Here is a 17,442-nt window from a genome sequence, read left to right on the forward strand (position 1 = left end):
TGCAAGTACACCAGTCACCCAGACTAACAACGACACCACTGCCAGTACACCATTTACACACACAAGCAACAGCACGGCTATGGTTACATCTCCCACAAGCAACCATTCAACTAACATTACTCCAGTCACACCCACAAGCAACAACACAACTTTTATTACAGCAACTACACCACTAAGCAACATCACAACTTCAACTACTGAAGAAACCAGCAACAGCACAGCAATTACAACAACACTCACCCCAGTAAGCTCTACAGCTGTGTTAACTCCAACTACTCAACCAAACACTACTAACACCTCTCCTGAGACTGCTGCATCTACTACCGCACCCTTGTCCTCAACTGCTGCCATAAACACAACACTCACAGCTGGACCCTCACCCTCTTCACCCACCACCATCTCCAACTCCAGCTCTTTCCCTCCAAGCACCTCCCCAGGCAATAGCACCGTACCCCCCAGTGGAAATGCCACCACCCTTAGTCCCTCAACAGCAAGCTCAGGAGGTAATACTAACAGCATGATACATGTTGATGTGTGTTCTTGTAAATAATATACTATATCATGGAGGTGAGAAGGAAATTCATGACAATCCATCCAGTATTTCATGAGAGTGCATACTAGGATATAGGTTAAAGTAAGGTATTGTGTTTATTAAATATGCATATTCACACAGTACCATACTTTAATACCCATATCCATGTATTTTCTATCTCTATTTCTGATCTGATTGTTTCTCTTCTTTTGATGATATAGTGACAAATCACACTGCAGTAACCGCAACTACAACTCTTTCAACTGAAGCTAGTGGCATTACAACTGCCATTCCAACCACCGTCTCTAACATCACAACCACCACCCTGCAACCAACACAGATCACTACCAGCAGCCAAACCACTCCAGCTCCACCCACCACTACGCAGAGTCCAGTCATAGGTTTGTACCTTTAAATTGCTTTTCCATAGACTAGAATACACATTATGAAATCAGACATGCACCTTGACATGAATAATAATGTTCCCACATATCCTGGAGATATAAAGAAGCAACTGTTAGCTTGCAAAAAAATGTTATATAAAAGCTGTATATAACTTCTTTTTTGTGCTCACTTCATGTGGCCAAAAAGGGTATTTTGTAATTAACAAAACAGAAATAACATTTGTTTATGGGATACATTTTCTTTTCTTGCTTGCCAGTGTGTCCAGCTGTCCCATGTCCACTTGAAAGCGTCTGTCTTAATGGCACTTGCCAGTGTCTCACTGGTACCTACCTGCTGAATGGACATTGTGTACCTGGTAAAAAAAAATTAAAACATTTTATGTCTGTTCAGACAAAAAGTCTAATGCGTAAATGAAAGTGTAATTGAGTGTTAATAGTGAATTTGTCGCCTTATATTCTCTTTTCCTCTTCATCACGCAGCCCATGTGTTCTCAGGGAGGCTTCATCTTACCACCTTAACATTTCAAAATGAAATGTTCAACAGGTCTTCAAAGATATTCCAGATGACGGCTGCTGAAATTTCAGCAACAGTAGGTTATGAAGACAGAAACATGTTGGGTAGCTCTAGAATTTGTCGACTTAATCAATAAACTGTGTTTATTCTGTTTCACAGCTTAGCGATATCCTCAAGAAACAGCCAGGGTATATCCGGTCTGATGTTGTGCAACTTGAGTGAGTACATGTTTCACTTTCCTGTTATACAAAGATGCGATGCCACATGTTAAAAAAGGTGTCTAACCTCTGTTGGTTGTTTTCTATAAATCTCCAGACCAGGTAGCGTGCAAGCAACTGTAAATAATGTGTTTAGTGACACCACTGAAAATCAAACTACCGTTAATAACGCCATAAATGAAGCTATAAAAACTTCCACTGGACTTCTGGGTCAAGCTACATATACAAGTAAATGCTGACTACATTCTATACAAGTCAAGTGATCAGTTAATAACGTATCTTTGATTTACATAGCCTGTTCTGTTCTCGCCCCTTCTTAGGTATAAACCTGTGTGAGCTGAGCCCATTACCTTGTGAAGTCTCCACTACAGTATGCACAAATACAAATGGCCAGGCTGCATGTGCCTGTAAAGATGGCTACATCTCCAATGTGTACTCAAACACTAGTTGCAAAGGTAAAAGTGACTATTTCGGATTATTACTTTTTCCGTAATCCAGACCTGTGTTGGATTTAAATGAGGAAACTACCACATGCTCTAGTATTTACATCAAGTCTTTAATGTTTTTTTGCCTTCACAACATCCTGCTGCAATAGTATTATACATTAAAGGCTCATGCATGGACAACTAAAGCTGACCACCTGCAGCTTTTAAGACTAAGCTCAAGCGAAATTTCCCGAGCTCCTCTACAGTCACGAGAACTGTAACAAAACCTTCTTATCCTTGCAAAAAAAATTCTGTGTGGGAATGAGAAGAAGAATCAACAGGGAGTGAGACTCACGTACAAGGTCAAGAGCTATAGCCTTTTCTCCATGCCGACCCCTGACACTTCCTTCATTTATCTCTCTAATTCATTTCTTTTTAATGGGGATGTTTCCCTGGAAACATGTGGAAGAATTGCAGCTTTGCCTCTGTGTGTAGGGTTGTGACCAAGGAGATCGGCTATAGGAAATACTGTTAAAGAATAAGACCGTAGGCCTCAAACAAATCCAGCATACAACTCGTAAACTGTTTAATAGCAAGCCTTTAAGTGAAGAGACTCCCAGAGTGCTCCTATTTTTGGATGTGCCATCATGAGCGCTAAATGTTTCTGTCCAGCGACTCTGAAATTCATTGGACAAAATATTATCTCTATGTTACAATTGCTATTTCTTTTTGCAGCGTGTCCAAGCGGACAGAGGCCAGTGGGAGAAGTGTGTGAAGCGTAAGTACACACATTTTTTAAAATTCTGTCTTCTGGTTTTGCACGTCTTCCCACTGGAGCACAGTGTTAAAATATGGCTCCCCCATGTGGATTTATTGTTGAACTCCATTATGGTTCTGGGGAGTTCTGAAATGTGAATGTCACTGTGCTTTCTTTCAGATGTCCCTTTGGGTATGCTGGATTCAACTGCAATGACTGTGAGTATAACATCAGTATTACAAAGGGGAAATGCTAAAGAAGCAGAACTCATATAGACTGCACAGTATATGGACTGGTTCCTATATAGCGATTTTCTGCTTTCCCAGAGTACTCAAAGAGCTCTATACAACATGCCACATCCACCCATTCACACAAGCACTGTCTTCTATGTTTGTTTTAGTGCTTAGTTAGTGCTTTCTAACTACCATTCACACACATTCATACTCTGATGGATGCATTGGAGAGCATCTTGGGGTTAGTATCTTGCCCAAGGATATTTGGAATGCAGACTAGTGGGAGCCAGGGATCGAACTACCAACCTTCCGATCAGTAGATGATTTAAATATATAGCTGAGATTTCTAACTAGGATATATTAATACCTAAGGGAATACTTCTGAAGTAGCCACAGGGATATGTTAAAAGTTCTACTGTTTAGTTGAATAACTAAGTGGCTCTAAATATGTTAGACAGCCAAAGGTTATACATAAGGGATTAAAATAAAGGGCTGTCAAAAAGTATTTACCCGCTTCCTGATTTCTTTTTTTTTTTTACATCGTTGTCACACATGTTTCAACTCATCAAACTGATTGTAATATTGGACAAATATCACCAGAGCAAATACGAAATGCTGTTTTTAAAAGGTGATTTCATTTGCCATATCAAATCTTTGTGTTCCCCAAGACTTTTGGGAAAATATTCTTTGGACTGATGAGACAAAAGTTTAACCTTTCAGAAGGTTACTAGAGCTATTGTCCTAGTCAAATTCAGGTCCATGGCGTGAATTGAAATGGCTGGAAAAACCTCCAATGTGGCTGAATAAAAACAATTCTGCAAAGAAGAGTCAGCCAACATTTCTCCACAGTGAAGTAAAAGACTCATTGTCTGTTTCTGCAAATGCTTGATTGAAGCACTTGCTCCCAGTGGTGTTACTACCAATTATTAGCTGTTGTTTTCTTTATGTAGGGCTAGGTACAGTACGTTTGGTTAGTCCTTTTCCCTTAATAAATAAAAGAATCTTTTAAAACTGCACTTTGAATTTTCTCGGGTTATGATTAGCTAATATTACAATTCGTTTGGTGATCTGAAAGTTACACAGTAGTCAAATCGATGAATGGTTTTGTAAGATGAAAGTAGAATACATCCAGTTTAAAATGAGTTTCAATAAGTACAAAATGATGAATAGTGTTGATGAAGGTGTTCTTCTGACAGCACAATGTTTTTAATTGTGTCTTCACAGCGGCCCTGCTGGCAGTGGTGATCATTTCCTGTGTACTAGGAGGAATTCTACTCATTCTTATCCTGGCTTTGCTCATATACTGCTGCTGGTAAGAATATTATAGATCACTTATACCCCCCCCCAAACATTGCTCATATGTACTGATTGCCTGTGATTCACACTGAAAGATAATGAAGTCGCTCTGCATCTTACAGCTCCAGTTATCTGTGCAAATGGTCGTTTGTAGCTTGGACTAGATTGGCTGGAAATGGGCAAGTTGTCATATGCCCAGAATAATAAATAAAATGGCTATTAAAAATCTTTAGGACTCGGGGCCAAAGTTGTGATTATATTCTGCACTCCTGTGAAAAACAAAAGCCTCAATCATGTTAATTTTTCTCTATGAAAAACTATACTTAACTAAAGACTTAGTGTGTCTGCAGAACTGAATCCAAAACTGTTGGACCAGCAGACGGAATAGTTTTTAAAAACTGACACAAATTTTAAGATTTTAAAAAACCTCAGGACTTCGTGTATATGCGGCAACTATAGCATTAGCAAGCACGAGTAGCAAAATTGCTCAGCTGCAGTTAATAATAAACGATTGTTGCTGTGGGAGTTCACTGCTTGGATTTAAAAAATAAAGCAAGATATAAAATAGAACATAAAATGTGACTGTTGTTCTATTTTCTGTATGTCAGGAGGCTGTGCTCAAATAGAAAGCAAGACATTAGCAGTAGCCCTTACTCAACAGAAGACTTAAACCAGCCCTGGCCTACTGGCATCATGCCCATCCCCCGTGCCAACAGTAAATGGGATGGAGCTCCTCCTATAGAGATGACAGAAGGGGGCAGCAGTAATGTCCTGGTGGACAAAAGGCATCAAAGCAACGGAATGGTGAGTTACCGCAGCTGTTTTTCTGCTGTCTCAGTTATTTACTGCTAATCCTCAGTCTGAAAGTCCTGCATATTGTTGCTTACTAACTAAATCAAATGTTTGTTCATTCAGTTGCTTCATTATCTCACATCTAGATTGCATCTGCTTATTAACCCACTCAGTAAACAAGGATTTGCAGGTTGAAAACAAAACAAATTGCATGGAGATGGAACATGAAACAGTACTTATATAAAAAAAAGTTTTTACTATAAGCCTCATGCACATAAATACATTTAAACAAGTGCTTTTTTCTATGCTTAAGAACTTAAAATATTTACACACTCACATGGATGTACTGGGGACAACTTCAGTAACTTGTCCAAAGATACTTCGACACACAGACTGGGAAAAACCAGGAACTGACCCACCAATCTATTGATTAGTAGGCAACGATCGCTAGCTCTCAACCTACAGCTGCAACTATGTGTGGGTAAAGCTTGCTTTCTGGCAGATTTAGCTAGACTAGACCTTTGTTTTTGACCTGCAAATTAATAACTGGGCACATAACCTTCTTGCATCACTACCCAGATAAATCAGATGCTTTGATGATGCATTTTAACTCCTGTGATCGTAAATAAAGTGCTAGCATGTAGCCCCCTGCCACGCTCCCTGCTTTGCCTGACTCCCAGTATGTTGCTTTAGGGGTTTCAGCGGAAGCAGAAAGGATGGAAAAAGGTAAGGCATGGCTTTGCTTTTAGATTCTTGATTTGCCTTGATACACCCCTGCTGATAACTTAGAGATGCCAGAGTGAGAAGGTGATGGGTTTTCTGGGTGATGGGGAGCTTTAACGGGGATTTCTCAGCAGTGCGCTTTCATCTTCACACTAAATCCAGCATGTTCAAAGAAATTCATCTGACAATATTTTTGGGAGTAGTGATAAATAATTTTTCAGTCTACACTGGTGACTGGGGTTACCTTTGTGTGTGGGTCTTGAGTTTTGTGGGTTTAAAAGTGTGTGAACCTATGAAGTCCCTGCTTCTTTATGAAAGTGTCACACTCACTCCTTCTACTGACTTTTCAGACGGGATCGTACGATCTCAACCCAGAAGAAATGATGACCTTCAAAGGTAAAAATACATCTCGTTACTCGTATCTGGTTCAAGGCCATGAAAATCCTTACTTCTTACCTGGAGACGAGAAGAAAAACTGAAACGAAAACACTAAAACCTACAAATGAGCGAGGAAGACGGGATCAAAAAGAAGTAACTGGTTTGAAACTCTGGGACTACAGATACATATCCTGAGAAGAGTTATTTATAAAGATACTTTACCCTCTGAGCTTATCTGCATTAATGATGAATCACAAATGACATTTAAAAAAAGAAATCTTGAAAATTACCAAAGAGATTCATTTGTGTGCATCATGTCTGCTCTTAATGGTTACAACCAGTGGATGTCGCTGTTGCTCCTTACATTCATATATAGTATAATAACAGTTTTTTTAACAACAGAGCTGACTTTTAATCCTTATTTTATGCTTTGATGAATTCAAAAAGAATTTTAAAAATGAAGCATCTTATTTTGCTAATTGCACTAAAGTATATAATAAGTTTACTATTAGTTTTTATATAAATCAGAGGTAAATTGAATGTGGGTTCTTATGGGGTACCTGCTATTTTTCCTAAAAGGATGTGATTTTTTTTTTTGTATTAAGCAAATCGTGAATGACTAAAGGGGCTGGATCCCTGTTTGGGAGTATTTAAAGGGATTTATGTTGTAGCAGTCTGTATCTGTTGAAGCTACACTTGCAAAATGTGCCTGTTTAATAGTCTGTTTGATGAATAGGAAACATTGTGCTAAGCTGGCAAAAAAAAGAAGCCTGTCTGCTTTTTTTTCGATGTGCCAAAAATCATTTGTAAACATTTTTTTAAGGATTCTGTATAAATTATATATTTATCTTTGTGCTTCTGAGAGAATGGACTGTTTTATAAGTGTGTGTTTTTGTAAAGAAAAAGACTGTGTGCACACATCCAGCAGAAATAAATGAATTTAAAGAGCCTTGCACTTGGTTTTCATCATTCACATATGTGAGTCAGTGTAACTGTAGATTTTGTTGTAAAATTATAAATATATGTAACCAAAACAAAGAATTACCAACTTGGAATATAGAGCTACAAGAATATTATGGCTGCATGCAGCTTGCACTAAACTCCCACTAAAAGCTCACATTGTCCAGTCCAGAAACTGTTAAATATTATTTTAAACCAGGTGTTTTGTGCACAGTTGAATTTAAAAAAATGTGGGTTATATTAAACGACTGTAGGTTGTAGTCGATTAACAATAAGTAGCTGTTTTTGTTCAAGAGGACTTCAGTCTTTGGGACCTAGCTGCATCCATTAGTAACTTACATATTCTCGCCCCTTCTTAGGTACTTACATGTCACATGTAATGCTTTCTTTTCTTTATTGTAAAAAGAAAAAAAGGTTTGTGGTAATCTCTGTTTTATTTTCACACATTTGTCAAATGTGCAACCTCTGGTGTTGAGAAAGAATAGCTCCGCACTTTAATAATCTCAACCAAGAACTTCCCTCAAGGCATTCCTAAGAAATCATGTTCAACAGGAAGGCACAGACAAACAGCCGACCTAAAAAACACGTTGCCTCCAGTCATCGCTGTTGTTGCCACTGAGGCATGAGAATGAGTAATTTACAACAGATACATCAGCGTGGCCTTATAATGAGAAAATAAAACAAATATAGTGACCCAAGGTGTTTTATTTTTGTATTCTTGATTTTGTTTTTATATCACATATCGACCAAAGTCAATAATAACAGTGATCTAGCCTCTGTTTGTTTGTTAAGAAATTATATGCATAATTAAACATTTAATTAAAAGTATTACTTTTGCAAAGATTACCACTGTCATAATTTAAGCTGAATAATATTACAGCTGCAGAAGGCTGTGAGATACAATTTAACTGCTATATGAATCTCGGTGTTGATGGGACTATTCTTGGAGGTAGATGCAGATGCACTTTACCTAGAAACTCTCCGCTCTGTATATTATGCTGCACTATGTCACATAGATTGACGAGGTGGTTGCTGCTGTGGTGTTGCAGTTAGTCGGCAGTCAGCCAAGCTCTTAAAAACTGGGATTTGGTTTGCTGGTGCTAAATCTGGCTTTGCCAAACCTTAATCTCGGGCACTGGGTCACTCGAACAGGCTGTGGCGAGTATACAGGAGGAACAAATCAGATGCACATCCTTGATGATTTGCATGTAAAGATTAAACATGTGTGTAGAATCCTGATCCTTAATAGCAATGCCACGTACATGGCTGGAACTTAACTAATCTGAGAGTGAAATAAAATTTAAATATACGGTCTGGCCCAATAATATATGTGTATATAAACCGTAATTCACAGAAGGTTGGGCCATGTGCTATTAAGAATAAAATGTGGATTTATGAAATTTACAATCATTTAATTCAGTGTTTATCTACATTTTACACCTTTTAAAACTGTGTTTGTATGTTATTGGTGCTTACAAATGTTTACAACCATTTTATTATGGAGCAGTGTCTCCATTTGGTTGCCTTCATTGTCAGTTATGGTAATAAAGATGATTTACTTTTAAGTCGTGCAAAATAATCTTTTAATACGTTTGATTACTTTGTTGCATTAATGAGAATTTAGGTGCTTAGAGGCTGAGTAACATGGGTCAATTACATTGATTGCTCAAGTCATGGATTTTGTCTTTTGGCTTCATCGTCTTCTGTTACTTGCAGCAGTTGAGACTGATGTGTTTTGTCAGAGCTTTTGGGACAATTGATTGAAATTAGCAGTCTTCACACAACGTCACTTTAGTCTGCGAAGCAGCAAAACAACTTAATATTGCTGATATGGTCAATACTTATCTGAAGAGGCAGGACAGCGAGGGTTCACGAAAATCTCTGACTTTGGGACAAAATTAATGAAAGTTTGTTCACACACATACAGTCGAAATCAAAAGGCTTTATTTCTTTTTTTTTTTTGCGCCTGTCCTGTTTGGTTCTTTCGCCATCAGAATTATTGTCTAAAGGCGAGGAAAGATGCCCAACGGATTTACTTTACCAAATTGACCATCCCAGCCTTGCTGTAATGGTCTATTTGATTCACCTTTTATTGTTTATTTTATTTATTTTTTATTTTCACTTGCTAGATATGGGACAGACTTGAATGAGGAAAAGAAAAGGGAGAAAGGAAGAGGGGGAAAAAAACAGTGGAGAAGAGGGACGGGGATGAAGGGCAAAAAACAAAAACCAACTAAATAAGCAGACAGAAAAAAATACATATATCAATCACCTGGATCACCTGTTGAGAAAGAAAAAAGAAAACAAGCAGAAGAAAACGAGAGCAATACAATAAACAACATCACGATGATATATGGGAATATAACAGTAAATACTAAATATTAAACATTATTGTGCAGCACGTAATATCGACACCGCACAGTGTGCTTTGAGGTAGGAGCCAAAAAGGGTGTAGTTTGTGTGTGTGAGCACCCGTGTGTACACCTGTGAGCATGGACGCGCTTGTATTTAAAAGGTTCCTTCATTTCAAATTTTCCACCACTTTTTGAACACAGCCATGGAACTATATACTCTGGTGCTTCTCATCTGTGTAGGAATGCTTTGTATTTTACAGCCATTACCAGCTTGCCAAATCCTGGCCGAGTCTGCTGCAGCACATCCCATCAGCCCACAGGCTCAGCTGACTGATCGATAGACCACTTAGCGGCCGTGAGCTACACATCCCAGTCATTTGACCTGCTGGAGCTGTGGGAATGGGCACGCAATTCAATAAGCATCGAGCCACTGAAACAACTGAACTGGACCGCCAACTTGAGGAACTTCCTCCTCCCGGATAGATCCACATACATCTGCTCTGACTGCAGAGTAGGTGCGTGAAAGCTATCGTCACACACTCATGGTGAGATCAAGACGTGGATTAACATGGAGCTATTGATTCCTTCTTGTTGCATATAAAGAAATAGTTGAATTAACTGAAAGCTTATCCCTTGTATATTTCAGGTTCTGGACTCACCTTAAATGTGAGTCTGTGAATATATCGTTTTAGGATCAAGAATATTTCTGATATATGTATAATACAGTTTTAGTGCAGAGATACATTTAACATTGCAATGAATCTATTCAGCTTCAAAACTCAAAAACATAAAGAGCTGATTCAATCTAATCTAACTTGAGATCACCACCTTCTGCAGCTTTGTCGAATTTTAAGAACAAAATAAGCAACAAAGTGTAGCAGCGTTGTGGTTTTGTGGTATTCCTCACACATGACCTTTAAGGTCATCCAGTCCCCTTACAGTAAATGATCCTTTTCATTCGGTCCTTTTGAAAATGAAGGTATTTTATATCAGTTAATAAAAAGACTGACATTTTGAGGTTGCACACGTTTCAAAAGACCGCACAGAGCATCAGATAAAATGAGCCGCTCTTTCTTTCATTTACGGCTAGTTATTCTGTCAGATTCTCAAAGCCCTTAAGTTCAGCTATTTAACATGAAAAAATAATGATGAAAGTTTATTTTCAAGTTCATAAAATATGCAAAACCTGTCTTCTGTGTATAATATATCGCATGAGCAATGCAATTCTAGGACTTCACGCTGAAACAACAGTGGAACTGCAACATATGAAGCAGATGATTGTTTGCAAACACTAAAATTTACACTGCACCATTGCCAACAAACCAGTCTAATAAATTCCTGCCAGGAGGCCCACAAAGGAAGCTGAAGCCACCTGCTCTACCAGTTTATCCATTTTATCGTTGTGAATGAGCAGAAATCAGTCGCTTTCTGTCTTCTCCCCTCCCATCTCCCTTTCCCTTCTCCTTCTTTCTCTATCAGCTCACACAGAAGGCTGTAATTCACTTTCACTAATGCCGTTCGGCAGCAGCCTGTGAAGGACATGAAATTGTGGAACATTTCCCAGCAACGTTGTGTGTCTGGCATTAAGCTGCCAAAGTATATAAATAAATGAAAATAAAAGAACTGCAGTCTTCCTCTGCCTCGCTTTTTGATAGAATTATAACTTTTGATAAAGGGGTCCTTTAACTTGAGCTCAACATTTTTTTTTTAAATGTGAAAAGAAGTTATTATTATTTTGATTCAGCTTACACCCCTCCCTTTACATGTTATATCACCTGTTTCCGGGGCAAATTTAGTGGACGTTGTGCACACGGTAGTGATTGTATACAGTGAGTAATAGTTGTTTTGTTTTTTCATTTCTGTGTTTTGCAAGTTGTGGTTGCTGGTTTGAATTTCTTTGCGGATTTTTTGAATCATTTTCTGGTCAGAAGAAAGCATACTTAAACAAATTTCAAATGCAGGTTACCAACTATCTATCAGAGGTGGTGGAGCATGCTGCTACACCCGTCAGCTACTCTGTCTGCTGCGTCTAACCATGCATCATCATCATCATCAAGTAAAATATGATCAAGCAAGATAAAGTGTTCCAAAATTATTGCTTTAGCCTTGTTTCTTATAAGTTCCCTCTGACAAAGTGGTCAAATAATCTAATTTGTTATCCTTTCATCTTGCCCTCGGTATCTCAGGCATTGGAGAAGGGCTCGGCCTGAGTGCCAGCAGATAATGTACGAAGGGCCAGACAGACAATCAAATTGACGAGTCCTGGAGGAAGAGAGAATGGTGAGAAAGTTGTGGCGCCGGGCAGACGTTAGTCTGAAAGGACGTTAAGCCTTCTTCTAGATGGCTCTTCTAAGCAGCAGAGATCTGACTGAAGGGAGAACAGTAAATATGCATATCTTCTTCCTCATTAATCAGCCGCCACTTACAAGCCAAGTGCAGACTAAACTAACCTTTTAAAATCCACACGCCGGATGATAACATTATGACAAAATTGATTTTTTTTCTTATCCTTAAAATTAATCAGTGTTTGAATGTTTAGCTTTTAGTGTAAGATAAATTAGGACATTTTTAAAAAGTATCTAGTACACAGTCATATTGTGACATCCCTATCCCTGACGCTTTTATCTTTGGCGTTTTGGGAATGGTTCCGATTGAAACTGCAGTTCAAATAGGAATTAAGTATGTTTTTCTGCTTGTTTGATAAAGTCATTTCTCAGTTTCATTGTTTACTTACTTTATTCAATTTGGGTTTTTTTTCTATTAGTGCAGTAATAGAATATATTTCACCTTCATTCTAATTTAATTCACTTCAATTTTCAGATTTTCTCCATATAATTAAATGAACTTTGCTTAATGTAAACTGTAGACATTTGTCAGATTTTATCAACGTCAACTGAACGTTGGTACATTTTTGGCTCTTGAAACTGCTGTATTTTATTTTGAAATGATACATTTTGTTTGTTATGCCTATCCTGTGGTACTAATTATTAATACATGAATTAATTCAACAGAATATCTAAAATTGGAAGAGGAATGCAATACATTTTCAGGATATTATAAAGCAAAACTGAAACTGAAGTCACTACCTCCATTAAACCAACATGGAACATCCAAAATTGCAGTTTCTTGAATGGTCACTTGAGGCAATGAAAGTCATTCTCTGCCATTTATTTATATGGGATACACTGTCATTCGAACTGCAACATAAGATGGGGAACTCCCCATCTCACCCCTTAGTCAGTGACACAGCCTTGGCCAATCGTGTGACCAGCTCCACCCTGCAAAGGTGCCAGCTGTTACAGCTGTGCAGTAAATTTCACTGTCTGATTGTTCTCTTCAGTTTTTTTTAACTTCATTGGGCCTGTTGTTTTTATTTATCTGGTTGTTTGTGCATCATGCAGCTCTTGGTGGGAGGTAGTGGTGCAGAGATGAGTCATGCTCAATTTAGACTCAATTTTTAACAACTATGCGTAATAATCTACTGCTGCTTTAGCTTTTTTGGTTCCTGCAGTCTGCTCTAAGTGTTACATAAGGCTGAGTTCTCATAGATTAAAACAAAGCAAGGCAAATCTGTAAGGAAACAATGAGAAACTCTCATGTACCAACTGTTTTGTTGGGTGGCTTTTTTCGAATAATTAAAAAATTACTACTAAATTACTTTCCTGATACTGATAGCGGTTTAATCGTGTGAAACTTTAGCTGTATAGGAGATGCTAACGCTTTCTGTCTTTCGAGACACTTATTATTATTAGCACTCATATAAGAATGTTTTACTATGTTGCTCATAGCTTTGCTGCTGCCAAAAATGTAGCTTCTCATACGCTACTTGGCAGTTGTGATGTTTAAACCAGTTACTCTCGTAGTTCAGTTAAGTTTAATTTCTTATAATGTCTTCCATCATCTTTCAAAAGGTTAGAATTTCGATGTTTATGGATATTTCCTGTTACCAGAATGTATTTAGACAGGTTTTTACTATGGACAGGAATTTGCTATAAAAGAAATTACACCTGTTAGTACCCACTGTTAAATGATTATCATAATTATATTCACATCACTTTCATTTTTTCCACTTGAATTCACAACATCACTTGCCTGTTGTTGTTGTGATTAAAAACACACAAAACCACATATTTGTTTGAAAATGTGTTTTATATTTCTGACAATGTTTCCAAATATTTAGAAGTGATTCATAGCAGTTTCCCAAACTCTTTGTTAATTTTTAAAAATCGAATTTCATTTAATTTCATTATTCATCTCGCATGATGAGAAACTCGATGACAGAACACGTTAACACAGTACTATGGGTGGCTCTTGGTGCTTTTTAAAATGTAAGTAAATACAATCTGTGCCCCAGCACAGTCTCAAAAGCATGAAGGAGATTTTAGGAGACAAGCAGTTACTCTAGGAAAGCTGGACAAGGCTGTAGAGGTTCCTTTACCCCTCAGCAAGACTGATATCCTCTCCTTTGTGCACAGAGGATCAGAATGAGCATTGCCAAGCTCTATAAAATGACCTCCAGAACAAGACTGGTGTGAATGTTTCTGACCAAATAATCAGAAAAAGATCTTGTGAGGCTGACCTGAAGGCCTGATGTGGTCTAGTGGGCCCTGTGTTCACTGCCCGGCACTGTGGAGCCAAATTTGGCATTTACTATAGAATACCAGAACTCGGCAGGTCCACCAATGGCACCCTGTGAGAGCAGCTTCAACCTGAGCACATGTGACAGACATAAAAGTATCTGGAGAAGCTGTAGAGAACATTATGCTGCCTGTAACATCATTCAGCATGATCAGTTTGCTGATGGTCTGGGGAGGCATACCCATGGAGGAATACACTGACCTCTGCAGATCAGGCAATGGCACCATGACCACTATCAGGATGAAATCCTTGGACCCATTGTCAGACCCTACGCTGGTGCAGTGGGTTCTGGGTTCCTCTTGGTGCACGAGAACCTCATGTAGCAAGTGTACGCAGGCAATTCCTGGAGGATGTAGAAAGTGATAATACTGACTGCCCTCCACACTTGCCTTACCTAAATCCAATGCAACATATCTGGAGCTTTATATTTTGGTCTAATCAGTGCTGCCAGGTTGTACCTCAGACTGAACAGGAGCTCACTGATACCCTGGTCCACCTCTGGCGTTTATACAAGCACAGTGGGGCCTTGTAGGAGCTTTGTAGGTTCATCATTTTCATTTCTATCAAATCCTAACACATTACCCAATCCATATCAGTACTGATATCCAGCTTGATTTTTTTCCCCTTGAGATGTGGCGTGTTTTCAAAGTGCTCCTTTACTTTTTTGGAGCAGTCTATATCAGAAGAGACTGGAAAAACATCTTCAGCTTCAAAATTCTGGTTGCATCTGGACACAGCGTGGAATAAATTCTCACACAGTTTCCTGCATGTGTTCTATTATCTGATGACAGCTCCATCCCTTTGGTCCCGTTGGAGCAGGCTGAACACAGAAACCCAGTTTATGGCCTATTTGTGAGGTCAGGGGACAGCTTAGCCCTCCTGCCCCTCCTCTCACTGCAGAGCCGACCCTTCCTGGTCCTCGGAGAAGCAAGTTAACAGATGCTTCTTAATCAATTTGCCCAAAGAATCACAATGACCTTTCAGAATCCCTCCGTCCAGATCACCTGCTCTCACTGAACAGCCCTGGCTGCAAAAGGTCAGAACTCAAAGCTCTTTAATAAGTTTATTTCACAGATACTCACTGGGATAATAATTTATTTGTTAATAATACCAAAAAAGATCATATAGGAGAAAGAACATGCACATAACATATTTAATGTTTAAGATAACATATATTTTGGTCATTATCCCAGTGAATGTTTGCTTTAATATCATTAAAAGCTCAGTTAGTGGCAATATTTATAAGACATCAGAAAGAAAAAAGACATTTTGGTATTTCCCATTTATCATTGTACGTTTGATTTGACTGCATCGTGTACGCACATCCCTGAGAACAGATGGAGGTCACCAGTTCACTGTGATTGAATTAAATCACTTGTTGGCATGTTCATGCCATATTTGTACGTGCAGTTCACTTCTTTGTGTACTGAGAGCTGTAAAGGGCTGCCCCCCCCCCAAAAAAAACCCCCAGAAGAGATCCACAAACACGGACTGGGAACGCCCCCAATTATCATAAGAAAGAAAGTCTGTGTGTGTGTGTGTGTGTGTGTGTGTGTGTGTGTGTCCACTCGGAACAGCATGCATGCAGACAAAGCGAGCAGCCGCTCCCTAACTGGATGTGGGCTCAGCTTCATCCTGCCTGGCTCTGAGAGGAGGGGGAGGGGAACTCCCTGTTAGTGGCAGCCAATCAGATCCAGTAAGTAACCACAACATGTGACAGTGAAATTGAGTCAAAATAAAAGGAGAAAATATTATATTGAATAAAACAATATGTGGATTCTTTGGCAGCATTGTGTTTGTGCCATTTTGTTCTACTGCTATTACTTTCTTGACAAATGAGTCACACAGCTAAAAATATAGACATTTTTAAAATCTATCTTGAGATGTTAAATCAACAAGGCTATAACCAACCCTAGTTGAAAGACTTTGAAAGTGTGTAATCAGACTGCTCTATCTGCCTGTAGATACAACTTTGGCTGCTGTAGTTTTGGCTCTGCTTTTGGTCTCCACCAAATTGTTCCCTTTTACCTGTTGTTAGTTACAATGTGTTAAAACACAAGATGAAAAACAATAGAATTTGGTGATATTTCTCAATACGTAACCTTGAAGATATTGCACAGTATTTCACCCATTGCTAATTAAGTACAGCTTTAATGGCATTTTCAACAGAATATTTTCATTCATTATCACATACTTGTGTTTTTTATCTATTTTTTTCTTTTCTTAAATAATGCAACTCATATTACAAAGGCTGGTCTATTCTAACAACCCCCTGAAAAAAGAAGATTAGATAGCAGACTCAGGGGCATTGAGTATGAAAAATGTAAAATCTTAACCCCACTCTGGCATTCTTTACTGATGTTGTTAGCAGAAAGAGCATCAGAAATGTAAAGGGAGGAGGATGGGGAGGGGAGGGCTGAGAGAGGGCACGAGGCAGAGAGGGAGAGACGCTCACTCAGTGGTAGCAGGTTTGTGAGACCAGCAGCCAGAAGAGCAGGAAGAAAGAAGGAGGAGGGAGAGGATTCAGAGCGAGACAAACAGTGTGGCTGCAGTCAGGAGACACAAACGGAGAGAGAGGAGGAGATACGGAGAGAAGCGAAGGTAAGAAGGCAGCTTCTGTCCACATTGATCTGTTTAACACCTTTCTGTTTTTCAGAGTGAACGTAGGGTATCAGCTGGAAGAAAGGATGCTCTGCTACCCTGTGCGAGCTCTCCTTTTCTTCCTCTGTCTGCCAGCTGACGGCACGCTGTATGTCGGGAGAGCAGAGCGCTGTAGCACTGCAGGGTGATGCAGAGAGATGGAGGAGAGAGGAAGAGGAGGGGTGTGGGGGAGGGAGGGATGGGCAGCATTATGCTCTACAGACATGAGGAAGTAAGAATAGAGAGATCAGGTGGAAGAGAAGTGGAAACAGGAAGAGATAGCAGACATCTGCCTCCGTTTTGCTGTGTAGAATTCAGGAAGTGGGTGTAGGGGGATTTAGGAGGGGGAGCCTTTTGTGTGACAGTGTGCAGGAGCAGGAGTGTGTCAGCTGTCAACATCAGTAGTTTCCCTCCATGTTGGAGATGATATAAGTTTCTGTCTGGCCACACCCTCTGCTTGCTCCTATGAGATGAGATTAGATGATGGGAGGTTTTTGTGGTTGCGCAGAAGTGATGGTGTGAGCCTGGGAAGTGTGTGTGTGTGTGTGTGTGTGTGTGTGTGTGTGTGTGTGTGTGTG

The 17,442-nt window shown here is 39.2% G+C and overlaps 2 protein-coding genes across 4 annotated transcripts in view; both read left to right on the forward strand.

Annotated features, from left to right (window-relative positions):
- Nucleotides 1–6: 6 nt before the first annotated feature.
- LOC102192271 (protein HEG) lies at nucleotides 7–7,076 on the forward strand. The gene is made up of 12 exons (XM_005726303.1): nucleotides 7–503; nucleotides 754–933; nucleotides 1,194–1,292; nucleotides 1,417–1,526; nucleotides 1,610–1,668; nucleotides 1,766–1,896; nucleotides 1,989–2,123; nucleotides 2,829–2,871; nucleotides 3,031–3,068; nucleotides 4,308–4,395; nucleotides 4,988–5,183; nucleotides 6,245–7,076. Exons 1-12 carry the CDS (start codon nucleotides 80–82, stop codon nucleotides 6,371–6,373), a joined length of 1,632 nt encoding a protein of 543 aa, XP_005726360.1. The 5' UTR covers nucleotides 7–79; the 3' UTR covers nucleotides 6,374–7,076.
- Nucleotides 7,077–16,684: 9,608 nt separating this feature from the next.
- Nucleotides 16,685–17,442, forward strand: part of mpp3a (MAGUK p55 scaffold protein 3a) — a 22,478-nt gene continuing 21,720 nt past the window's right edge. For all 3 annotated transcript variants that reach the window (XM_005726192.1, XM_005726194.1, XM_005726195.1), the window contains exon 1: nucleotides 16,685–16,825. The gene's annotated coding sequence lies outside the window, so the exon portion shown is untranslated. The remainder of the gene's footprint in view (nucleotides 16,826–17,442) is intronic.

This window comes from Pundamilia nyererei, unplaced genomic scaffold (assembly GCF_000239375.1).
Source record: "Pundamilia nyererei isolate P.nyererei 1_Seehausen unplaced genomic scaffold, PunNye1.0 scaffold00018, whole genome shotgun sequence".
Taxonomy (NCBI): domain Eukaryota; kingdom Metazoa; phylum Chordata; class Actinopteri; order Cichliformes; family Cichlidae; genus Pundamilia; species Pundamilia nyererei.

Bases quoted from the DNA above. Each gene is read 5' to 3' on its own strand.
- LOC102192271 (XM_005726303.1), top strand. From the start codon at position 80: ATGGTTACATCTCCCACAAGCAACCATTCAACTAACATTACTCCAGTC. The intron at 1,669-1,765 runs GTGAGTACATGT...ATAAATCTCCAG, and splicing joins TCTGATGTTGTGCAACTTGA to ACCAGGTAGCGTGCAAGCAA. The intron at 5,184-6,244 runs GTGAGTTACCGC...CTGACTTTTCAG, and splicing joins GGCATCAAAGCAACGGAATG to ACGGGATCGTACGATCTCAA.